Source organism: Ruditapes philippinarum, unplaced genomic scaffold (genome assembly GCF_026571515.1).
Source record: "Ruditapes philippinarum isolate M1 unplaced genomic scaffold, ASM2657151v2 ctg516_1_1_1_1, whole genome shotgun sequence".
Lineage (NCBI taxonomy): Eukaryota > Metazoa > Mollusca > Bivalvia > Venerida > Veneridae > Ruditapes > Ruditapes philippinarum.
Window position 1 is genome coordinate 124,126 of NW_026861855.1, and position 27,147 is coordinate 151,272.

A 27,147-nucleotide genomic window follows, 5' to 3' on the forward strand; every position below is an offset into this window, starting at 1 on the left:
GAATCTAAAGGGACATAACTCTAACATAAATGTTGAAATGTAATTTTGCTTTCTTATACTCCAAACTATTCTGGAGAATAAGTGATGTCAAAGCTTTGTTACTTAGTAAATTATGCAGTATTTTCCTTTTTGCAAAAATTAACTAAAATAAATTGAGCTTACTATTCACAGTGGTTAATAAGATAATATAATTATTATTCAAACTTACTGATGGTTAAGCTGCAATTCAGACAGTCAACCCTGCGACACCAGTATTTTTAACTGCCAGGGCAGCCTACAATTCCCCCAAATTCAAAGCAACCTACATGTAGCTTGTGTGTTACAGTGTAAAACTGATTAGCATAACTCAAAATGCCCCCACACTGCTTTAGGTTCGAATCCCACCATGGAAGTTTGGAGGGAAGCCATTGCTAGCTAGATTTTTTGGGGGTAAATACCTGCTAATGACTGAAATAATGTAACATGGAGGGTCACCTGAGGTCATCATGAACCAGTAAAATTCACAGATCTAGTGAAAAATTTGCAATAATTATGACCTGCAAAGTGTTGACCCCATTTAAACCCGACCAAATTAAAAAAATGTCTGTCCCACAAATTATTCGAAAAATTTGCAGTGACACAAAACCTAACGAGATAAAAAAAATGGGTTTCACAAATTTAGCGAAAAAATTGCAATAATTATGACCTGTATTAAGTGTTGATCCCAAAACCTAACCAAATAAAGAAAAATGTCAGTTTCACAAATTTTAGCATGTTAAATTTTGTTGAAACTGTTGGCACATTGATGTACACACGGAAATATTTACTTTATATGAAGCCGTCTTTATAATAGCAAACGGATATGACAGAGATTTGCAAAAATGGAAGTCAAAAGAAAAGTGTTAAAATAGTGAATTGAAAGTACATAAAATGTGATTGCTTGATTTTCAAAGAGAAATTTTATTTTGACAGATTCAGTTCAGCATTGTTAATATTTAAGGAAATGAATATTTAGATAATTAAATGAATTTTAAAGAAATTATGAAAAAAAAATTTTTTCTGAATTGCTTTCTGACTTTTTGTTGTCAAAACAGGAAGGGGGAAAAAACTTAATAAGTTTGGGATGAGAAAAATATAATTAGTCTTCATTTATTGAAATGTTATTTGGATGTATTCATTCCAATAATTTCAATGTACTTTAAACGACTAAGTTTTACGTTACACGTTTCATGACGGCTCAGAAGTCGCACATAAATTTTAATTCTGCCATACATTTGAAACTCTATACCAAAATAATTTCAACTTTATATTCTGTGTTTAAAATTAACAACTGAACAGTTATTTAAATACCAGTCAGATGTTGAATTGTTTTTGCTTATTTTGTAAGTAGAAAATAAACTATAATTTATGTAATATATAACCTAAAATTGTGAGGGGAGTGGTGGCAGGCCCAGTCAGGTTAAGGTGTCTGCCTCTCAACTCAGGGATCATAGGTTTGAGCCTACTTTATAGTGTTTCCTAAATGTTTAATGTACATACATGATGGGGTGGTCTTAAGAATTGTTTAAATAATCAAGAATTTTCCTTCAAGAATTAAAATGTACAAAAATGTTTTCACTAAATTTTTTATTGTGAAATAGTCTTGTTTATTTGAATTATATTTACTGTCAATATATTAATGGTTAAAAAATATAATCTTGATATAAAAGGAAGCTGTTGAAATTCAGTCATTGTGTATGAAATAATTCAAATATGATATAAATGTGGTGTTTTGTTAATGCTTTAAATAAGACAGCTTTGAGTTAATTAATATTTTATCTTTTAAACAATTATCTTATACTTGGACTTGTCTTGTGTATTTTCAGACAGCCTCGAGGATGGCTGGGACATGACGCAACTGAAAGAGGAGGAATTTGAAGAATTCTGCGTCTACATTGTACATGACCGAGCCTGCGAGAAAGTATGTCGGAATCGTGCCCAGGCCTCCTTGCCAAGGAACCTCACTCTGAAGCCCTCACTTACCCAACCAGATCATGTATGTTAAACTTTTTATTATTTATATACTTTTTTCTTTTCTGGCATTATTATCTCATTTCAAGGTTGTAGTCTTTTCTGACATTATCATGATAATTGGGTTTATTAAGGTCACTTGGTATCTAAAACACAACATTCACATAATTTATCTACTATGAGTATTGGATTAAAACAAAATGTGAGTAAAATTCATCGAAATTATACATGTTCGGGTTTATCTCCGAGATGGAAAACTAAAAGATGAAGACCGATAAAAATTGAGTTATCTCAAGTTATGATAGAGTGATATTATCACGATTTTTTGACCCATTACCAGCTCAGATATTGCATAAACCATAGAGTTTTATACAACACAACTTAAATCCAACACAACTTAAATCTGTTATGATATCTGTGTAAAAAAATGTTCGGGTATTTTAGTGTTTTAACTCCCTGAATTGAGAGTATACTGGCAAGTAGTGGTAATCTTTTATCACTTGCCGCCAGTGGCTGCTTCACTTTTATTTTGTGCGATATCTTGTTTCTGGTGAGATTTATGCCTCATTTAATGTGACATAAAAATATTCCCGCTACCTTTTGCCTGAGGGAGGTCTTGTTTCTACAAGTAGTTATTGCCCCATCAGACTTTGATAGAATCCTCCGATGAAAATGTTTTTTTCTAGGTGAAACATTAAAATTTTGGTTTTTAAAACATTATGATTGTGAGATTAAAATTAGATAGGATTTGTTTCTTCGTTATTCAAGATGAACTTTCTGCAAAAGTTTAAGTAGCTGTAGAGGCAATTTTAGCATTTTTTTAATACCTGTACTTGAAAAAAATTCCATTTAGCAAACATCATCTCTTCAATTTCTTGAATTGCAATTTCTGAAGAAAAAAAAATCAAAACACTGAAGAAAAAAATCAAAACAGGCAATGATAATTTATAATTTTTACTAATTTCATTCTTTTTCAAAGTGAAATCTTTAGAAAAATACAACTGTTCAAGTATATCTTAACAATATTTCCATTATAAACTATATGACACGATTATTACTCTGTAACTGACAATTAGGTGGCAATGGAAACAAATTTCCCTGAAATTTTCACTATCTTTGTACATATTTATTATCAAGACATAACTTTCTGGCTTCAAATTTGATGGTTTTATATCAATGAAAATTTGGTTTTATCAACATTGATAAGTTTATATATATTGCCGTAGAAAGTTATCAGAGTCTCCTTCTTCATCATGATTTTGTTGTTTTTGATGATGATGATGATGATGATGTTTATATCAAATTATCATTTATGTTTATGTATATGATAGGATGATTATAATGATTATTATTCTGTTGTTAAAGATAATGATGATGATGTATTGTAATAGTATTGGTAAAGATGATGATGATAATTATGATGATGGTGGTAATGATAATTATGATTATGTTGATTTTTATAGTTTTGGTCATGATGATAATGATACTGATGATGTTCTGATAATTATGATGATGATAATTATGATGATTATAATGATGATGACTATTAAAATAATAATTTAAAGGCACACATTGTCAAAATTTGATTGATTTTGCTAGACTAATTTGGATAATTTGACAAAAATAGTTATCATATTAAATTGCTGATGAAAATGATGATGATCTCCAATTTTAACATATTTCTACTTAACTGTATATAAACTTATAAACTTCATGTATAAGAAATTTTTTAATTCCTGGATTATTGCTACATTAAAGATTAAAGAGGAAAGGATAGTACGAAATAGATTGATCTTATCTACGGAGTTTATATACACTGATGATAGTTCGGAGAGATTTGAGCTATCAGAGAGCAAGAGATAAGATCTGTAGAGGTTGTAGTCAGGTATCTTGTACAACTCAGCTTGGTCGGGTTCCTCTCTTATCAAGCCATGGAGAAGGGGGGAAATAGCCCGCTGATTGATTTATCCTTACTTTCTTCCATGCTGGGTTACAGAAAAATATATTGTCCGTCTGTCGCCATGGAATCAGCACATCAACTTTTGTCTCCTCCCCCCCCTCCCACATCTTCATCTTGCCTTTGCCTCCAGCTAGAAACTGGCATGGCGGGTATAAACTCTTGTTTATTTTTATCAAAATATTTTTTTTATTAATTTTTTTTTTTTTGCATAGTGTTTAGGGTTTTCCACACTTTTTTGTTTTTCATATTTTGGCCACTAATCTTTGCAATAGAATAAGTTTTTCTTTGTATTTCAGTGTTAAACATTTCATTAAATACTTATGTGATGCTATTATGTCTGCTTAAATGATCGAGTGGCTTTATACAGCTTTTAAAATGGTTTCAAAATGTAAAATGTATCATCTCAAATATCATTCTTTCTCTACAGAACGATCATAAAATAGCTGTTTTAAATTTGATTCTAAAGTTTTGTCATTTGGGTGGTAAAAGTGAAAACAAATTAGCCGTGTCATGACAAAACCAACATAGTGCGTTTGCAATCCAGCATGGATCCAGACCAGCCTGCGCATCTGCGCAGTCTGATCTGGATCCATGCTGTTCGCTATCAGTTTCTCTACTTGTTCTAGGGTCTGTAAGCGAACAGCATGGATCCTGATCAGACTGCGTGGATGCGCAGGCTGGTCTGGATCCATGCTGGTCGCAAACGCACTATGTTGGTTTTGTCATGACACGGCTCAAATTGTGAAGATACTGTGCTAAAGGCAGAATTTATTTTACCTGCTGTGTGGGTAATGATACAAAATTCACTAAATAATTTGCGATTTTACATTGGGGCTTGGCTTTAGTACAATGAAAGCGTATTTCACAGTGGACAACTTGACTTAAATTTAGGATGTGTTTATTTGAGAACATTATTTGAATGTTAGGTAACACTGTTACTGAGGGGGGGGGGGGGGGTGGAGGGGGTAAATAGAAACTTGCAGCTAAAACTTTTGTATTAATTTACCTCCTGTATTTGAAGAGTGTCAATTTTTTGTGAAATTTGCAGGATCAAGCTCAATTATCACTTGAAAACTGCCGTAGGATAAAAAAAATTGCATTTTTTGTCACTTGTTTCTATTTATTTAAATATTGAAAGCCTGATAAGATGTTAGAAAAATAACAAAAAGGCATTAAATCAATAGATGTTCGGGACGATATTCAAATTTTTTTCACATTCATTTTTCCACGTATTTTGTTTCACCTGGCCTCCTAATTCGGCTCCTGTTGATTCTGTAAGGACGCAGCAAACTATTCCTGGCTGCATCTTATCAGTGCACAAATCTGCATAAATTTTCAGCGGCGGAGATCAAATTTCTGCGTTTAATTTAATGATTTTGACACCTTAATGCCCTATCTTTGTGCTTTCACTTTTGTAGCACAGGATATTTAGCAAATCTTGTTGACAGTATGTAATTTTCTCAATTTCTTTCAATTTAATTCTGATATATACGTCTTCGTTTTCCCATGGTCACTATAAAGGGGCGTTTTGTCGCCGAAGAGGTTTCAGTCGAATTTTGAGGTTAGTCATTTTAAAATAATTACAGGGAGCTTGGAAATAGATTGATATGTGGTTATAGAAATGCTTTGAATTTGCAAAGTGCAAGTTGATTCAGTTTCAAAAAGGCGGAAAAGATAAATAATACTCTTCTCACTTAATCCTTTACTTGCATTTTTAACGTGTGTTTGTATAAGTTGATCCCGAGGGTTCTTTATGGAAGACGAAAGAAAAGACGTCTGTTTAGATTTGAGGATAAAAAGAGTTTGTGTAACTGTCTTTTAAGGACAAGGTTTTTGCATGTCCTCTCTTGAAAATTAATCTTAAATTATACACATTGATTGTTGATTGCCACCACAGAAAAATGTCATAGTGCCTTTTGGCTTAAAAATGATAATTGAGTACCTATTAAGTTAATTTTGTAAAGTAGTATAATGTCAACATCCAAATATGAGGATTTGAAACTGCATTGAAGTATAAGGAACCAAATTGTGTTTGGTTTTCACTGCGATTTTAAACATACAAATTGTGGTTTATTTCGTCATTTAGAATATTTTAGATGAAAGTCAGTGAAACCTATTATGCTAAATACTTTCACTGCATTTTTATATGTATTTTTCTCACAGTTTCTAAAGTTTAGCTCCAAAGCTGGAAGTTCAATATTTTAAAGACAAAGTTTCGTTTTCAATTATTTTCTGTCCAGACAACTTGAAAAATACATTGTAATGCCCTAAAAGTTATGTTCTGAAAGTGGTTTTCCTAAAATTGTTGATCTATTTTTTGGTTTCAGATTTTTCTTTCAATTCAGCTTCCTGCGTGATTTTTCTTTCATTTTGCAGAAGACAGCTTCCTGCATGCAAACCTTCATTGTGTCTTTTTTTTTACAAGTTACTGAGCCTTTTAAAAAGCAAAACAAGGAAATTATTTCACCTGCTACCCAATGAAAAAAAAAAAAAAAAAAAAAAAAAAAAAAAAATAACGAAAAAAAATTGAAAAAATAAGGAAAAAAAAAGAAAAGAAAACACATTGGTCTGAAATGGCCATTAAACTTGAAAATCTTTTTTTATTTTCTTGACTAAAAAATAAAATAATTGTAGCAACATGCATAGAATTAGTGCAGTGCACTCGGCGAAATGTTATTTCATGATAAGAGAGAGGACCCTGTTTAAGACGAGTCGAGTTGTTACCTCCTGTAACGTTAGTTAATGATCATTACTCCGTATTACAAGTGAAATTTACACGATAAAATACATGATTGATATGTTTTACGTTCTTTTAGTCAAGAGGCGTACACTTATGATGAAGATCTAACGACTGTTAAACTAAACTTTTCTTTCATTTCCATAATCAGCTTGTATATATTTATATGGCTACTGGAGGGGAGGTTTTAAAAATGTTTTCTTTTACGATGATAAATAAACTTAACCCCTAGGTTATAACCACTTGATTGTGTTATTTCAAGCTATCTTCACGTTCTGCCAAATTGCATTTTATACTGGTGCAAGTGATTTGAATTTATTGAACCAATTTTTTTTTACTGCAAAAAATATTATAATATGAACTATAAAATTGTTCTGCTGTCTAAATTGACTTTCTTGTGAGATGAGAAGATTTGTTCAGTCTGACTTTCTTAATTTAAAGACCACCTTGGAATGGATTAAAAAAAAACCAGGAAAATAAAATGTCTTAATTGAAATCAAGGCCTTTAAGATTGTTTCCCATTAATCAATGCATATTATCAAAGATCCATGATGTTACAAAAGTTTCAGCTCAACAGATAAATTCAAGAGCAATTAAAAGAAACAAGAAAATTACATGGTTTTTTTTTCCAGCTCGAATTATTATGAGTGATAAATATAATGTATGTAAGAAGATTTTTGTCTTCCTTTGATAAATCAATATTGTACATTAATGTTTAAAAGCCAAGCAAAAATGTCTTTCATATAAAAGAGTAGCTTCACTAAATTTCCTCAATATATCAGTGTTATGGGCTATTTCAATAGTGAATCTTGCTTCGATCAATTGATACAAATGGCAACCTGGTAAGTGACTGATCACTTCTGTCCCTTTAATGTATTGATACTTATCTCCCCTTTTAATTCACCTGTTTTGCCCGTCCCAGGTGCTGCCCCCTCGCCAGGAGAACAAGTGGATGGCAAAGCAGGGGGCGCCAAGATGAGAGGGGCAGTAAACTTGAATCGTAAGCAACTGAAATGGTTCTAAAATGGATCGCTGGAATCCACCTGTTCCGTTATCTGATTATTATTTTTTTTCATCAAAATGTCTGATGGAAAGAGGAGCTTTACGGAAGTTTCATTTCTCTAAACTTTTTCTTTCAGATAAGGATCGGACTAATATAACTTGTTTTTACACAGGCTACAGATATCATCATGGTCTTTTGATTTTCTCGAGAAAAACATCTGTACTTGTAATGAAAATGTTTCGTCATTTAATAAAATCCTCTTGTAAAGTTAACGGATGAAAAGGTTATACAAAATGATAGATAAAATGATAATGGTCACTTCGGTTATGGCTTTTTGTTTCTGTAGACCTTCCTCTTGGAGCCAAAGACGTTACGGCTCATTTCCGTGCAACAGATGTTAACGGTTGCCGTCTCCTTTTTTATTTTCTCTTGTGTTGTTTTTTTGATGATGGTATATAGATTTCTATCGTGTATATCGACTGATGTTTGTCAGAAGTTTTTCTTCTTTTTATAGTGAAATGATACTTTAAGATCCCTACTATGTAGTTCTGATGTAAATTAATTGAGGTTTTTCAAATTTTCAAGCATTTTTTTTTATTGTCAATGAAATGGCCATCTTCAAGTAAGAACAGAGAAAATATTTTATTTGCACATGATTATGTATATTATCATAGATATCTGTCATTTAAATACGTCATTGGATGGTAATATTTTTATGGAACTTCAAACAATTTTTAGCATTACCCAGCATACATCAGCATGCTAAAGTGTTAGTTCCGTTTAATTTTAGATTTTCCATGATTATTGTTTTGACACGGACTTCCCATCCTTATTAAGCGCCCCCTAGTGGTTATATGGCTGATACGGATATCACCGTATATATACTGTTTGCAAAGTAACAGATAAACTCGCCTCTATCAGTGCATTATTGCGGTCTTTTTGCTTATTGTTTAGTTCCGAAACTTATGCTATGTCCATATACCCTGTGGACATGGCTTATCGGAAGTTTACAGAGAATCACCTTCACTAACTGCCGGTAATCCCTAAATATGCTAACTTTCGGTAACTTTCGATTGCGGCAAGATGATAAATAATCCTCGAGTGTCATTATGTGTCAATTGGATAAATACAGGAATAAAGCTAACCTTATCTTATATAAATATACCCATGTTTAGTGAAAATTAGCTGAAAGTTTGTGAAAGTGTTGACTTTTATCATGGAAGTCCTTATTGATTGTTACAAGAATTTATAAACAGTTTGTACAAATTAGCTAAAATGAATTGTTGTGAAATAAAAGGTCATAATTTTGATCAGTTTTTATTTCTCACTTAAGGTCTTTTAAAATTGTATTGCCAAAAATGTGTTTTGATTTTTTTCAAATTCTTTTCTGATATAATTGTTTTATTCATATAACTATCTTATTTTCACATCGTTTTTAAAGGGTAGTTAATTATTTGATGTTTTTTTGTTGTTGTTGTTGTTGTTTTAACTGAACAAGTATAACACTTGCTGATTATAAATTAATAGAAAAAATGGCTAATAAAAATAGTTATATAGTAATTTTTAATTATCAAAATGCAATACAAGACATATGGAGATATTTTTTTCTATTTTGTTAAAATGTTAGGTTATATGTTTTTATTGCACCCAAAAAAGTATTATAAAAGCAGATAGCGCATTTTACTACAAATTTAATTCTGTTTTAAAATCTTAAGTGCAGTAATTTTTTTTTAAAAAGCAGCTGGCCTTAAACTATATATTTTTGTAGGTATAGAAATTTTGTTATTGCTTAAAATCTTTTCTTAGCCACCTGCCCAGCACATTGATAGCACTAATAGACGCAAAAATCATTTTACGCATATTTCCGAAAAATCGTTTTTGCCCCCATATTGCAAAAGATCTTTGGAGATTTCAATCTGATAAGGAATATCCGAAAAACTTTTTAACAGAAAACATACGGTCTCCTTCAGTGAATTAGATAGGTACTTAAAGTTAAGATAATTTCTCTTATTTCAATTAAGTTGTAAAAACCACATTTGCGGGCTAATTAAGCCAGATAAGACTGTATTTCTGACAGTTTAATTTCATTACGATAAATTTTAAAAATTGATTTGTGATAAAAAATTGTTTAAGCACGAAAGGTAGTACTATAGATTCTCATTTTATTGTATATAATTATTGAATAGTCTTTTATGGGAAGAAATTAAAAGTCAATTTGGAGTGGCAATTTTTCCTCTCTCAATTTTATAATTCTTGACAAATACCTATAGGAAAGGATTTGGCAGGTTCTTTAAAAATTAAAAAGAATAAAATTTCATTAATTTACCAGAGTGAAAGGTAAAGATTTAAAAAAAAAATTTTTTACCTGAAACCTTTTGAAGGTAAATGGAGTCTATGTCACACCTTGACTTTTACAAACATTAATCATGTGACTTTAATTTGAGGTAATTTTGTATTTTAAATTGAATATATTCTTTTATTACGTTCATATAATAAGATTTAAAGATTGTCAAAAATGACTGAAGAGAAAGAAGAAGATATAAACATGTTATCAGTCCTGTTTTTCATTATCATCTTAAAGCATTATTGAATGTTTTACAAGTTGTTATTAATGTGTTTGGTTATTTATGTATGGTATCATTAAATCATTTTGTCGTACTTAACCTTTAACCTGTTTGAACCGGAAGTGATTAGCTTCCTTTACCACCGGTATATACTTGATTAGCTATGTTAGCCAGCAAACATCTGTTTGAAATGGAAGTGATTTAATTAGCCTAAAGTTACTGCCGGTGTATACTCCCTTAGCTATGCCAGCCGGTGTATACTCCCTTAGCTATGCCAGTCGGCACATCTGTGCAGTCTGACCAGGCTCTATATACTGTTGTTTAGCTCAAATTTTGTATTCTCATACAAAATCCCTTAAATTTTTTAATCGACTGGTCTATGTTCAAAGCTGGGCAAATCCATTACAAAAATTCAGGTTTAGAGTTTAGACATTGAAACATAATTATATAATATTAAAAAGATTGTATTGTTGACTTATTTAGTCATTAAAACAACAGCAAATTTTTATTAAAAAACAAGCATTCTGTCCATTACTGTGTTGATGTAGGTATAAATAATTGGTAAGGGAACTTTGATCCTGTCCAAAAAACAGCTAAAACACTTTGGTTGGCCTAACATAATAATAAAAAAACACCCATAGAGCAAGTGTGACTGAGTATCTGTTATATAATCTGCATTTGAACCCAGACATGCACGAGATCCCCAGACGTGCGCTCTTGTTTCATGCTCAATTTAGGAAAAGTGATAATGCTGATTTCCAATGTTTCGTTTTTTAACATTTTTTTTTTCTTCAAATGTTTATGGACATACTGCAGACAGGGCGAATAATAAAAAATAAAAAAAATTCTTAATTTGATTAACGACGTGCATGACTAAAAGTGTATGCTAAATAAATTTTGTTATCAACATAATCATTAGCAGTAATGTACGGATAGATAATATTTATATAAATGAAGATTTATCACTGCAGTTGTCCTCCCTTGATCCCTTGATCATTTAAAGCATTGTATTTGAACGATTTATTGAATTATTGAATTCACTCATTTGAACAAAGAATTAAAAAAAATAATTGCCTATTAAAAGATATCGGTCAAAATGACATAAACCAAAATAATCAGGCAAATGATATACACTTAAACTAATTTTTTTTAACTTAGATAAGTTATAAGGTCTTATTCTTTAAGGACGATGAAAATGAAAAAAAAAAATTCCATTAATATAAAATTGTTCCATTTAAAAGATAACTAGAAATCAAAAGATTTTTGGTTAAAAAATTTGGAGTGGGGGGTGAAATATTCAAAGCAGACAGAGGGGGGAGTAAAATTGGAAATAAATTTTTGTGCGAAAAAGCAAACACTATTTGATATATACATTATAACACAGTAATTTTCCTTTTTGAATGTTTTGTTGTTTTTTTTAATATGATGTTTCAATGTTCGATTTTAATCAACCTTTCATTGACGTAAAAAATGGTCATCTGATAATAAACAGAATATAAGAATATAATTAAACGCGTCTTTTACGATACAATGTTTTTAATTTACTTGAAATTCTGTTTAATTTTCTGTATACAAACGGATACATTTACAATGGTGAAATTTTCATTTGAAGTTAAGAATTGGGTTGTTTTTGATGAATAAAGAGGAAAATCATTGTAACACTTTATCCTTTCCGTTTGTAAACATTAGTACAAACTCTTTTGTCATGTTATTTATTTGATGATTGATTTTATATTGTATATTTAAATTGAAATTTCCTCAGAAGAAATTTGTGTTCATAATATCAATATTATATAATTATATGGTATAAGCAGTTTTTTTAATGGAAATTTCACTGTAGCAGTTTTTTTATATGGTAACTTTGAGTGGAATTCAAATGATAATCTTCAGGATATAGAAATTATGTATATAGTTATCACAACATTAGTGCAGTAATGGGTTAAGTCCTTATAAATTTAAAAGGAGTTAACCAGTTATTGCTCACAGGTAACAATATATATTTTGAATTTTTTTTTTAAAAAGCAAAAAATGTAAGTTAATAAATGAATAATAAAAAAATAAAATGAGTAAATAGACCATCTGATTAAAAAAATGAGCAGTCTTTTAAATAGCCTATATCAAGTTAAAAAAAAATGTCTAGTAAATAAATAATGTTGAAATGTCAGTCAGGAGACATAGAAACATATGAAATAGATTTACTATCCGAATTGATGTACCTGTCAAAAATCACAGCATCTTAAAATAGCACTGCCCTTTCTCTCATTTTGAAAATAACTTATCAAAAATATGATTAAATGCATAAAATAACAGAGTTCTGGTAACTGCCACAGTTAGAGGTTATCCATCCACTGATATTTTATATAACCCCCACTGCTATACCATCAGATTGCAAGCCAGAAAGGCTTATCAGCCATTGCTGCTATAGCACACGCCAAGTCACCTGTAAGCGAGGGAAGGATAGAAGACTGTCAGCCTCATTTCCTTATAACCAAATCAGAAATCATGAACACATCGCAAGCTTATCTGATTTTCTCTGATTTCATATAAAAGTTGTTTGATTTTTACATGCTCTTGCTAAATATTGAAGTTCCTCCTCGAGAAATTAAATCATTCCATAGTCAGGTGTCTTATGTGAATGAAGGAAAAACAATTTTTTTTAACTTGTGCAATAATTGGTAATTTTTGTTTTGGGGATTATTTTTTGTTGTAAAGATTGTAATAAAAGGTACAGACTATTGATTTATTGCATGTTTCAAATAAATTTAAAATCCTAATAATGATTCAGGTTTTAAGATATGATGAAATGAATATTCATCAGCATTATCATCATCAGAAGATTCATCATCAACATCATCATCATCATCATCATCATCATCATCATAATGTTTACAATATATTTAATTATAAATAACTGTATCGGTATCAAAGTATCGGATTAATACCTTTTGTTGAATATAATCATTAAAACATGAGGCATGGAAAATAATAATAGAAAATTATTGATTTTATTTTCAGGCTCAAGGGGTTTGGAGTGTAGACTACATTCCAAGAGGTACAAGGTTTGGGCCCCTAAATGGTGAGATAACAAAAGAAGAGCCACTTAGACGTGGAGATACCAACAGAATCTGTCTCTGGAAGGTTTGTATAATTTTTTTTTTCCGCTCCGAAGTTTAAGTGCAGCAGAGTACACTATATTTTCATGTCTTTGTTAATGCCAAGAAAGGGCACCTGTTTTATTTGGATATAATATACATACCATGAAAAAATTCACAAAACGACACAATTCAAAATGTCGAAATGAGTTTCACTTTATTCAGAAAGTTTTTAAGAAATTATTGCTTACGACAGCGATACCCTCGCCTTTAATTTCTTTATTCTCATGCCTGTAATTTATCATATATCTATTATATGGTTAATTTTAATGTATAATTAATACATTTGCTGTCAAATATTTAATAATTATTTTTTTAATTAATATGTCATCAGGCTGCTTATTGTGTCTTTTATGGGTAAAATTTCTTTTTGTATGGGTCAAAAGTGCAGAAATACAGACCAACGTGTCTGAAACTGAAACACAATGAAAGGTGACCTTTCATTGTGTCTTGGCATAAAAATGCTGACAGAGATTTTTTTTTTACACGTACTTCTGCACGTACTCTCCAAGTTACATCCTGATTTTGGACACCCTATGCAATGTTTCATTAAGAATATCGTATAAATCATCCTCTTAGTTTCTTTTTTGGTGGACTCATTTTGCGTTTATTGTCAATTTTTGTATCACTGAAATTTAAAAATTAACAAAGAAGCGCTGTAAAGTCAAAATAATTAAAATGCATACTTTTATGCCATGAAAGGGTTATTAAACTGTGCGAGAGATTATCTGTTAAATTTAATTAATGTTTAACTATCGAAAATATTATGTAAATTTTTGCGGATAAATCTTAAAAATATGAGATGGGATCTCGGAAATCTTTTTCGTTGAAAAAGAAATTTTGTTTAATTGTGAATTCATATGCAGTAGTCTATAAATAATTAATTAGATTAGATGCCACAGGAGAGCTGCCCTTCACTCTTAGTTTGATGCAGAAGACTATGAAACTATCATTTTATAATGGACTGAGATTTTTATCCGTACGTTATATATTTCACTGAATATAGTATTAAAATATTTGCATTTAGAGTGCACTGTTATTTTCAATAGACTCTTAAAAAAGACACGATTTTTTTACACGAAAAACGTGCTAGTGATTTGCATCATTATTTTGTAAATATTAATAATTTTCCTTTTCACCGGCTGCGTTATTTTGACAGCCGAATGCTAGATAGAATTTATGGTACAAAGCGTCTAATATCGTATTATACAAAGTGTCAAGGGTCGTATGTAGAGTCTAAAAGCGACTGAAATTTCAAAAAGGAAAGTGAGAATTCTTCGGCGTAATGAGTTCTTCATGAAAAAAAGAAAAATTTCAATTAATCACTTAATATTGAAAACTTTTTAGTCTCGCACATTAATGACTAGATAAAACTGCACACCCATTTAATCAAACAATCACTTTTTGTGGCTGCGTTAACCATCATAGACATATCCATCATCGTGATTTACTAAAAAAAAAATATGATTGAAAGCTTTAGATGAGGAAAGGAACTTCTTTTTTCCCTGCTAAAACCGCTTTAAAATGATATCACGATCTTCATCACTTATATTTAACATAAGAGTGAAAGCAATCGGTATTATGATTTTTTTTTATACTTATCAAAAATATCAGTTTGAATACATATAAAGAAATTAAATACTTAACAGAAAATAATAAATGATGTGTATTATTCATGGCCATTAACGTTCCAATTAATTTAAATATTTGGGATTTTAGATTTATTTCAATGTGTTTTTTTTTATCACATTATAATTATGTTTAAATGAGGAATTACTTTACTTTAATGATATTTCTCAAGTCACGTTTAAATAGCAAAGGCATCTTACGATGAATTTGAATTTCTCTCAAAATGAAATTTTTCCGTATTTTGGTTCATGTTTGACAGATGATATATTTGACATAACTAAACGTCAACACTGTAAATGCACTTTATGTAATAAAAAAGGAGTAACTTTCATGATTTTAAAATTGATGTAATTTCTCAAGAAAAAGTCTGTTAGGAAATGAATGTACAGATTCATTTCTGATATAGGTATTTAATAAAGCTAGATAAAACTAGGTAATTTTTTATCCACAGTTTTTATCCTAAAACAATACAATCGTACCAATATACATCACTTGTTACCATGTAACTTCTATGAAATCATTATCAACCCAAAGCCCTCTGGGGGAAACTGAATATACCATTGCGACCCGTGCAGACCTATATCAGCCGACACTCATTGTCTGCACTGTTTGCAATCCAGTCAGTACCTATTTTGAAAGTTTTCCTGAGAGATAGAAAAATCCTTTTAAATAATTGAACATGAGAAGGAATAAATACATGTCCTGCAAATGAACATAATTACTGCTGTTTATATAAGGATTATTTTTTGTTCTGTAAAGCAGTCGCTAATAAAGTTTTATTTTCAATTTGTTATTCAGATATTTAAAGACAACAAAGTGTGTGAGTTTATGGATGTAGGGGACACAAGTCGCAGCAACTGGATGCATTACGTTAACTTTAGTTACAACTCGGGACAGCAGAACGTAATTGCGTGTCAGATCGACTACAATATTTATTTCTACACTATCAAACCGATACCGCCCAACACGGAACTCCTCGTGTGGTACTGCCGGGAATATGCTGAGAGGCTGAACGTACCAAGAACTGGCGAAGAAATGTTGCAAGCATGGAGTAAGTTTATTTAATTCTGCCATTCAATATCGGTAACAAAGTGTTACAAATCTTGACCACCATCTGCTTCCATTGTGGTTAATTTTCTTTAACATGGAGTCTGGGCTTTATGTTGTCATTGACAACAAGGTAGTTCAGTCCCTTTCTCATCCTTAATTTGATTAGGAAAATTTTTGTTTGTCTCATAAAAATTGGAAATGTTTCTCTATGGTATACCAACCAATTCTTACACCATTTTAAAACTCTTTATTTTTTTTTACTTAAATCTTTATTTTTCCAAGTATTTTGAAAAAAAAAAAAAAAAGTTGAATATATATAAAGAGGTAGAACATGTCAAACACCAAAACACTTTAACTAGAAGAAGTATTTTCATAGTTTTCTGTAAAAAATATTTGTAATTTTTCTCCTAACCTTTTTCACAAACTTTGCTTGTTACTGATAAAATAGTTGACGTTTTTTAATCTGAACACTTCCACAGAAATAAGGGTAGGATTCACTTTTATAGGAGTTAAGTTGATTTGACAAGTGCTGTACATTTTATTGGGTGTAGGTACCGATTTACCAAAAAAAGTTTGAAAATTTTACTCCTACAGCATGATTATAATATCATGGCAGACAGCTTCAGGAAACTTTACGATGGACAAAATTATGATGTAGTCTATCTTATCATTTATTTATAAAGCGAAAAAAAATAATAAGATACGAAATATGTCGGTGCCAAATCGAAAGTGTGTAGATATCACAGGAAATACTCTTTTTTACGTGAAAAATGGTGCAGATGCACAGAAAGATAACTTGATAACGGCAGAAACAAAAATGATTATAATAATTTAAGGCATATATAAAACATAATACTGATATGTAAGCCCGCCAGGGAGGGTCTCGAATTATCAAGCTTATAGGTTATAAATTTGTTCATTTGATTGCGTAAGATTTCGCTTTTTTTTGTTTTCTCTCTCCACTTTTTCTTGGTCTCGAAAATTTGATTACAGTTTTATTTTATCATCTGTTGTAAATCAGCCTGAAAAGCTGAGAAAGCTCCATGGATAAAGTTAGTCTCCCTACTTGTTGTGGTTTCAAATTTACGAATTAGAATTGTCAAAGAGTAATGTAGAAAAACCGAGGGACAAACATACAAAAAATTATCTAATATGAAAAAGGATGTGGTTGGTTTTTAGTTTGTTTATGTTAATATCAGGAAACAGAAATTTTTCGTGCTCCATGGGGATTGATGGGTGGGGGGGGGGGTCATATAGGTTTTCCTTCGTCCGTCCATCCCAATGTCCTGCTGGAATGTAAGGGCATCTGTGTTCTATGGTTTCTCCCCAAATTGTCGATTTTTTTTAGATCTATCTCTTTTAAATTGAGAAATATCATTTAGATACTTTCCTACGCTAATCTTTTCTCTTCTTGAGTACAATAAGTACAGAATATTGAATTTAACAAAACTAACAATGTGACGCTTTAATTCAATACCATCAAAGATTATAAACATTCATATTCTATATCATAATTCACATGATATAATTAAGATGGCCTCAGATCTAAAGTAGCTACTTATGGGGTATGCTAATTCTGCATAGAAAGTTTGAAAATGAGATTTTTTTGTAGCATTTTAAATAATCTTTTGAAATATAAGAACGTATCTAATGTGTAGTAAACAGCATAAAATGTTACCTTCGGGCACTTCTAAAATGCCGGAAAAAATTGCGATTCACTCTAACCTAACATTATGTGTACAATTCTACGTGTTGAAATGAGTGTGTAATACTATATATAATTGAAGCTTTTCAAACGGTTTTCTCAAGTTGCAATAGCAATGAAAGTAAAGTGACAGCACGTCTAAAAATGTGAGAAAATGATAATTAACGAAGATTTGAATTACTTTCTAAAAAACAGGACCGGATGAATTATTTAGTTGTTCCCCATAAAAATGAATGAAATAAAACGGAGAAGATTTTTTTAACGCGTTTTTAAGAAATTTAGCTTGTATCGTGCATTATTATATCTAATGCAGGTGGTTTTCGCTTTAAGATGAAAAATAGCTGTCAAAATGTGTTTTCACTTAAAGTGAAAATACTTGCTCTAGCTGAATGGGTGATGTGATAACCATTTGAAAAAAATAGCTAATACTTTTAAACGTCGATAAAGCCTCTATTCACATAATGGTCGCTATCTTTCAAAATGCATTTTTATTATGAACATTAATGGCTATTAATTAGTAAGATAAACAAAATCTCTTAAATACAGCCCTACATAAAATTTATACAGTTTTGAATGTTGTTGATTGAAATTGATGAAAATTGGTTTTGCATTAAGCAGAAAGTGTTTTTTTCCTGCTATAATTTTTTCTTCTTCTTTCATTTGGCAAATACAGCTGCATTTAAAGTTAATACATGGGATATTCTTTAATGTTAAAGATATAAAAAGACACTATTTCTTTAATATGTATTCTTTAAAGTGACTTATTCTTATTGAAACTGAAAATTTGTTCTGTTCTTAAAGTTTCAACTTCATAATGCTACAAATACTTTAAAAAGGCCTCGAAATGTTTGCGTAAGAATTGTTAACTGTGTGATTTACAGCTGAATATACTACCAAAAAGATTTTTTTGGGCAACAAAGGAATGAATTGGGTAAGAAAACGGCCCAGTTCTACAATTAAATATAAAATGTCGCTTTTATTTACTCTGGATGAAAGTAAAATTGAAGTAGCTTACAAAGCCCTCAAATTACAAGAGGGATCAAGTGCTTTCAGAGTGGCTCATCTTTAAAAGAATATAAAATATCACTGACGATACATACGTCCAACTTATGTTCTCCTTCACGTCTGGGGAGATGATATTTAATAAGCTTGTAATGTAAATATTAAAATTGTTTAAAAAACTGATATTTCAATTTCAAGTACGGAATTGATACGTAAAATCCTTATTTTTTCAAAACCTCTCCTGAATAAGGGTAAAAGAGAAATAAATACCATATAAAAAAAGAGGTGATATCATTAAATGAAGAGTGAAGTTATTGATATTTGTGGGAAGGGATTATGAATTGTCAAAGACAATCTTATAGAAATAGGAATGTGAAAGTAAATTAATCACAATTGAAGTTAGTTAGAAAGTATGTATATCATTAGTCGGTAACGGTTGTCAGTAAATTTTTCATCTTAATGACCGAATGGAACTTTTTGATATAAGATACTTGATACCAGGTGAAGGTATGGGATCAAATTCCTTTATATATATTGATACCTTATATACTAAATTGATACGTTTTTATCTATTGCAGAAAGACAGGCCGTCAATCAGCAGGTCCCCATGCCATTACCTATGTATATAGAAGAGCGCCACCTATGCTTAAATCGCCATCTATCTAGAACGCCACCGAGATCAGTAAAAGAGAAGCCGGTGAAAGACGATCATTGCGACAGTGATGATAGTGGCGTTAGAGAAGACGGCTATGCAATCGACTACAGTCTCCATAAACGGGACGGAAGTCCAACAAGCGATGACCTTGATCATACAACTCATGGAAAACGGGCATCATTTAGTGGCGAAGACTCACTGTCACCCTTCAAAAGTCCAAAATTAGGGCTGGGGACAGGAAGTGCATTTACCAGTAAAATATCTCCAATAGGTAGCATCAGAAGTAGTCTGCCAAGCATCATGGCTCCATCACCAATCAAACTTTCACATAGCACACCAAAAAGAAGTCCGAGCATGGGCTTCTATGAGAACTTATTTTTAAAGAAAATGAAAGAGAGCAATGAACAAGATTCTGAACCAAAATGGAAGGAGCCAAAACTTAGCCCATCCAGTCATGACATGAAGCCTGAAGTAAAAGATGAAATGTCAAAAGATATTGAAAAGAAGCCAGATATAAGTAATGGACCCAAAGACTTGAAAATACCAGTATCTGAGACATTTAATCCATTTCCATTTAGACCATTTGGGAATTTAGTTGACAAACCATTTGTGCCTCCGTACGGAAATATGCCAACAGATGAGATGTATTCAAAGTTTATGACACCAGGAACTATTGGAAAAATGCAGCCACCCGCAGGACCATTGTATTTTCCTCAAACTGGGCTACCTGGAATGTACCCTTTTGGTCCAATGTATCCATTTAACCATTACCAGCAGTTGCCATGGCCGATGTTTCCGCCTCCTTACCCACCAATGGGTATGAACAACCCCCAGCATCAACAGTCATTACCACCACCCGCACCTCATTTACAACCTTCGCCATTTCCACGACCACCAACCAGTCATTCTGGACCACCGAGTGGTGATCCATTAAACCTCAGCATCAAACATAAGTCTGGCTTAGACGGAAGGGGCCACAGATCCTTGCCATATCCTCTCAGGAAGAAAGACGGGAAAATGTTGTATGAATGTAAATTTTGTCTGAAAACCTTTGGACAGTTATCAAATCTTAAGGTTCATCTACGTACGCACACAGGTGAAAGACCATTTGTTTGTAAGACATGTGGGAAGGGATTTACACAACTTGCCCATCTACAGAAGCACCATTTGGTCCACACTGGTGAAAAGCCACATGAATGCCAGGTTTGCCACAAACGTTTTAGCTCCACCTCAAATTTAAAGACACATATGAGATTACACAGCGGAGAGAAACCATTCATGTGTAAACTTTGTCCAGCCAAATTTACACAATTTGTACATTTAAAACTGCATAAAAGACTACACACAAATGAAAGACCTTATGAATGTCCACAGTGCAATAGAAAATACATAAGTGCGAGCGGACTGAAAACTCACTGGAAAACCGGAAACTGTATTCCGTCCGGTATGAGTATGGACCTTAGCATGTTGATACAGCATACAACAGAGGCAGCCATTAAAGAAATGAGCGAGTACGGGGACATGCATGATATTGCTATGATAGACAATGGTGAATATGAAAAGTTTGAAAAATCAGACAGTAACGGTTTAAGTCCTGAAAAAGATGATAAAACCCCTGATGATAAAAGTGAAAAATCTTTTGACCAAGAACAATTTGACAAATACCGTATGGATAGACTGGGTTACAGTCTATTTGATAAAGAAAGAATTGATAGCACAAATCAGTCTATAGACAGTGAACCAGTTTCCCCAGTAGGTAGTGAAGGGGACAGTCTACATAGCGATGATATGGAGTTGTCGTCTCAGCCACCCGATGACCTTTCACCTCGCTCTGAGAGCTCTCAAGGTCAAAGGTTAGACTATTTTAGTGAACAAAGACATTCGTCTGAAGACAAAATAGAAGAATCAAAGTCAGAATATGAACAATTATCATTCAAAGAACAAAACTGTCAACCTATTGACTGTTCAACAAAGTGCTAAAATTAAGATAACATTGATTCTATAGCATTTTAAAAATTATCTGTCTCATTTAGTAGTTGCTAACCCTGATTTATTTAATAGTTTTTAACCCTGATTTTGTGTATTTGTTTGGCAAATAACTAATTTTTGTTATGATTATGGAATAATAGAACGTTAATTTCTTTTTGTTTATTTAGAAATAAAACATAGTTGGTTAAATTTGTTGGTACATGTGCATTAACATGCCACATTGTAATATATGACTCAAATATACAAAAATATCTGTAAAACCTTTAATTTGATCCAAGTAGATTTTTCATAGCTTTAACATTTACTCATGTCCTGTTTTTACAACTAGTTTTTTTTTATGCCACCGCAGCATCTGCGATGCGGTGGCATATAGCGATTCACCTGTGTGTTTGTTTGTGTGTGTGTGTGTGTGTTATATAGATTATATAGTGAACTTAAAAAATCTTCTTGTGAAAAACCACTTGTCCAATTTCAACCAAACTTGGCAGGATTGATCCTTGGGTGAAGGGCTTCCAAAGTTGTTCAAAGAATTTCATTCCATGCAGAAATCTGGTTGCCATGGCAACCAAAAGGAATTATAAGAATAAATTTAAAAAATCTTCTTGTAAAGACCCAAAAGGCCTAGAGCTTAGATATTTTGCATAAGGCATTGTCTGGTAGACCTCTACCAAGATTGTTCAAATTATAACCCTGGGGTCAAAATCGGCCCCGCCCGGGGGTCATTGATTTTCACTATATGTACATATAGTAAAAACTTAAAATAACTTCTTGTAAAGACCCAAAAGGCCTAGAGCTTAGATATTTTGCATAAGGCATTGTCTGGTAGACCCTTACCAAGATTGTTCAAATTATAGCCCTGGGGTCAAATCAGCTCCGCCCCGAGGGTCATTGATTTTCACTATATGTACATATAGTAAAAACTTAAAATACCTTCTTGTAAAGACCCAAAAGGCCTAGAGCTTAGATATTTTGCATAAGGCATTGTCTGGTAGACCTCTACTCAGATTGTTCAAATTATAGCCCTGGGGTCAAAATCGGCCCTGCCCCTGGGGTCATTGGTTTTCCTTATATGTATATAGAAAAAACTTTATAGTAAAAAAATTTCTTCTAGCAAATGCTAGAGGTTAGATATTTTGCATGAAACATTGTGAAGTGAACTTCTAGCAAGATTGTTCAAATTATAGCCCTGGGGTCAAAATTGGCCCTGCCCCGGGGTCATTGATTTTCAATATATACATATAGTAAAAAATAAAAAATTCTTATTGTCTGAAGGAACAATGCTTAGAGCTTGAATATTTGTTAAATGATATCATCTATAGGTACTCTACCAAAGTTGTTCAAATTTTGCCTCTTGTGTCAAAATTAGCCCCGCCCCATGGGCCATAGGTTTTCCTTATATGTATATAGTTAAAACGTAAAAAATCACCTTCTCTAAATTTACAAAGGCTAGAGTTAAGATATTTTGCATGAAACATTATGTAGTGAACCTCTAGCAAGATTGTACACATTATAGCCCTGGGGTCAAAATTGGCCCCACCCCCAGGAGTCATTGATTTTTACTATGTACATATAGTAAAAAAAAAAAAAAAGAAATATTTTTGTCTGAAGGTACAAGGCATAGAGCTTTGATGTTTGCTCTATAATATATTCTATGGGTTCTCTACTAAAGTTGTTTTAATTATGCCCCTAGTGTTAAAATTGGCCCTGTCCAGGGGCAGTGATTCTCATTATGTTCACATAGTAAAAACAGAAAATAAAACAAATCTTTTCTGAATAAGAGAAAGCTACAGCTTAGATATTTGACTTGAAATGTTGTTTGGTGGACCTGTATCAAGATTGTTTTGAATTAAACCCTTGGGTCCAAAATTTTGCCTTGCCCAAGGGGACAGTGACCTACTTTCTTGTCCTTTAATGTACAGCAATGAAATTTTGACCATGTGCACAGTTTTAGTTGTAAAATTGAACTTTGATATCAGGTGAAATAGATTTTGATGATGTGACCTACTTTCTTGTCCTTTGATGTACAGCTATGAAATTTGAACCATGTGTACAGATTAAGATGTTAAGTGAACTTTGATTTCAGCTGACCTAGATTTTGACAAAGTGTCTTACTATGTTGTCCTTTGATGTAGTCATGAAATTTTGGCTGTGTGAAATATGACCTTCACCACCAAATTCACTAGACTCAAGTGCATTGATATATTCCTACTCTGATCTTTTATTGAGTTAACAACAGATTTAACCACTAATCTGATAATAAGAATTAGATAGGTCAGGGATCTATGCATTATGACAATCTTCAAAATTGTATAGAAACAAAGAAAATCTGTTCCTACACTACTATTTAGTGTTGTATTAATGTGGTGGCATAGCATTTTTCTCAAATGCAATCTTGTTTTTTTACATTTTTCTCTGTGGAGTTTCTTCAAAGTATAGCTCATAATTTTTGGAAGTAAGATTAACACATTCTCTTAGATTAGCCAGAATATGTGCAATTTTTATCATCTCATATAAAACAAGGACCAATCGTCTATGTTATTCAGGGGTTATCACCATTTCATATTTTTTGTGTGTAAACTGTTTAATTTAATGCTCAGTTATGTACCTTTTTTGCCTTTCCCAATGTAAGGCACTGTCTCCAATTTGTCATAATATCTTTTTTTTGTACTTTTTTTTTGAAGTTCATATTTCTTTTCAATATCATAAGTTTTTACCAGAGATATCATTGTCAGTGATATGATAAGCATTTAGGCTGCATTTTATTGATGTATTTAAGATTGGAATTTAAGTTTTATCTCTTTGCATTTATTGCTGTGTTTTGAATTATACTATGCTAGGAAATGCAAGATTTCTATAAAACTGTTTTAACATTATAATGTACTTATCAAAGAATATGTTTTAGTATGAAATTTTGACCCCCGACTTAAAAGCAAACCGACTTATGGACAAGTAAGTAAAGTTAAAGTATCAGTTTTAATTAAGGGCCTCTTTAACACATGTAAAATATTTTTTTGATTTTTACTAATGTTTAAATTAGTATTGCATTGAAAAGTATATATTTAAACAACCTTTATTGGTTTACATTGTTAAATTTATAATAAATAAGGATAATCAGCAATTAGATTTAATGTTCAGCTAAAACGGTCATATAACTTTTGAAACCATTTGATTTCATCGAGTTAAAACAGAGTTTTATTGAAGTCATTGATTTCTCTTTCATACATAATCTCTCTAAACATGTGGATTAAATCACCTTTGATTCTGTACGAACCACCTGCGCTACTTTTTTTAAAAAAAAAACATTTTCCCTCCAGTTTTTAAAAGTACAGTATGGGAAAAAAACCATTCATAAAGTAACGTCATTCATTAAACATCCAGATAACAGCACTTTCCTATCAACGAGCTGATATAGCATTTAAGGCTCGGTGAAAAAATTCGCCAATTCCGGTGAAATTATCCAGCATTTCACTCTCGTAGAATCTAATCTGCAGATTGTGTCATGATAGAGCCAAGTGAAATATTTCCCCCAGAAAAAATAATTGATGTCCTTTAATATCAATTTTGTATCAAAGTCTAGATCAAATAATTTATTTCGAAAACACGCCAGATCGTTCGCGTCATTTATTTTCATACAGAATATGTTTTTCATCAAGATTTGTTACCACTGTGCATTTAAGTCTGATATTTTTTTTCATAACAGTGCGAAAAAAATTGGAAAGAAGTTTTTACACTGGTATCAAAGGAATTCTTATTTTGTAAGGAAATTTTGGTTACAAGGTATTATTGAGGATGAATGAAATATTTCTTTTGAAAGATTATTACGTTTAAAATGAAGGAACCAAAATGGTTCAACACATTGTCTTTGATATCCCCTCACTGCTGTCCACAATTTGAATCCTGCCAATGACTTTGGATTTTTTCATGTGATGATGCTATCCAACTGGCATATGGAAAGTCTGGGGTTGATAACTCGGGTGCCCGCTTGAGTGCCTGCAATAATGCATCCTTGGTCTTCCTCTGCTGATAAAATAATGACTTAAAGCCCAATTATTTGTTAATATGGTACAAGCTTTTATCAATAATGACTTGTATAGTGTCAGGCAAATTTGTACTTCTATGCAGTCTGACCATGCTCTATACTGGTGGCTGCTTGGTTTTGATGGCTGAAAATTAATGTCAAAATCTCTGTAATATACTTGTCAGTTCCAAGTTTAATTCCAGACTAATTCATTACAAACTCAGCAGTGTTAAGTAAGGATTTACTTTTAATTAGATAAAGCTGAATTGCAAACCAGTTAAAATGATGCAATTGTTTGAATGTCCTGGGAAAAGTCTGGAGATTTTTTTACTTTTGATGGAATAGGGGGATGGAATTTGGCAGATAAGTTTAATTCTCTACATATTTTGACAAATTGAAATTCCTTGTTTAGGGGGGATTTTGAGGACAGAGGTGATTTCTTCCGTTATGTTTTGTTGAGAAAAATTGTTCAAAATGTAATATTACATGAAAATTTAGTCTATTATTATACATAATTTTTATTTTTCTTATTTTTATGTGGAATTTAATGAAACTCAATTGAGTTAACATTACTGGCACCTAAGTCTTGGTTTACATTATTTTATAGCAGAAAGTTTCTGTAGACAAGTTGGCTGATAAATGGTCTGTTAATTTATCCAGAATTATTTATCATGAAATATAAGTCTAGTTTGGAGGCCATGTTTATTAGATCCAGGGAAAGATTATGTCAATTTGAGAGAAATTTTAATAGAAATCAAAGGAAATTGAATATCATAGATGGCTGTCTAGTAAATAGGAAAAGATTCGTTAAGATATATTTCTAGTTAGTGACTTATAAAATGAAATAAATTTTGATTTTTATTGTAAAACCTGGAGTATTAAAAGTAAAATATGATTTGGAATGAAATTAAAAAAATTATATTAAATCTTAAATGATAGTTAATGATTGATGCAGTATCATCAATTAGAAATAAGATAAAAAGAATGATGCTCAGACTAGTGTCTTTTCTTATTGGGAAAAAAATTGTTTTCTAATGACAAACCTTCCTTTTTTTGGGGGGGGGGTGGGGAATGTCAGGAATGGGGTGAAACAATTTATAGTGAATTTTATATTCAAATTTTCTATAATTTTCAATGTAGTAATTAAGCTTTCAATTGTCTCCATAACTTTTTTCCCTTTAAAATTCAAAAGTTTGAATTACCTAAAATAAAAATGAAATAAAGCCCAAGTATATATAAGCCAAATAAATTTTATACATTATTTTAAAATTTTATGGGTTTTTTTTTTTTTTATTAAAATGTCTTAATTTAAATTTTGTGTTGCCCTTTTTTCTTTTGTGAAAAATGTCGTCTGTAAATTATTATTTTGTCTACACTAACCTACAAGAATCATTTTTTTATGACTGGTTGCTAATCCTAGCAACTTTAATGTTTGAAGTGCAATTAATAACTTTGTAGTATAGATTATATAAAGAATTCAGATATTGTATATTTGTATTAGAAATTTGTAATAAAAAAAATCCCCAACAACAATAACAGTGTGATTAATGTTTCCAGTTTTGATAAGTAATTTCTTTCTTTGGATTCTACTTATTCATTTAATAAAAAAGAAAACTTAAAAGAGCTGAGAAAATGAAAATCAGCAAATACTGAAAGAACAACAGCGACATTAAGATAATAGCTATTTTTTTAAA

At 31.5% G+C, this 27,147-nt stretch overlaps 1 protein-coding gene across 3 annotated transcripts in view; it reads left to right on the forward strand.

Annotated features, from left to right (window-relative positions):
- Positions 1 to 21,766, forward strand: part of LOC132717136 (PR domain zinc finger protein 1-like) — a 56,951-nt gene extending 35,185 nt beyond the window's left edge. For all 3 annotated transcript variants that reach the window (XM_060700544.1, XM_060700542.1, XM_060700543.1), the window contains exons 2-5: positions 1,845 to 2,014; positions 13,269 to 13,391; positions 15,833 to 16,085; positions 19,370 to 21,766. In XM_060700544.1, coding sequence (XP_060556527.1) covers positions 1,868 to 2,014; positions 13,269 to 13,391; positions 15,833 to 16,085; positions 19,370 to 21,426 — 2,580 coding nt within the window. In that variant the 5' untranslated portion in view covers positions 1,845 to 1,867 and the 3' untranslated portion in view covers positions 21,427 to 21,766. The remainder of the gene's footprint in view (positions 1 to 1,844; positions 2,015 to 13,268; positions 13,392 to 15,832; positions 16,086 to 19,369) is intronic.
- Positions 21,767 to 27,147: the final 5,381 nt, after the last annotated feature.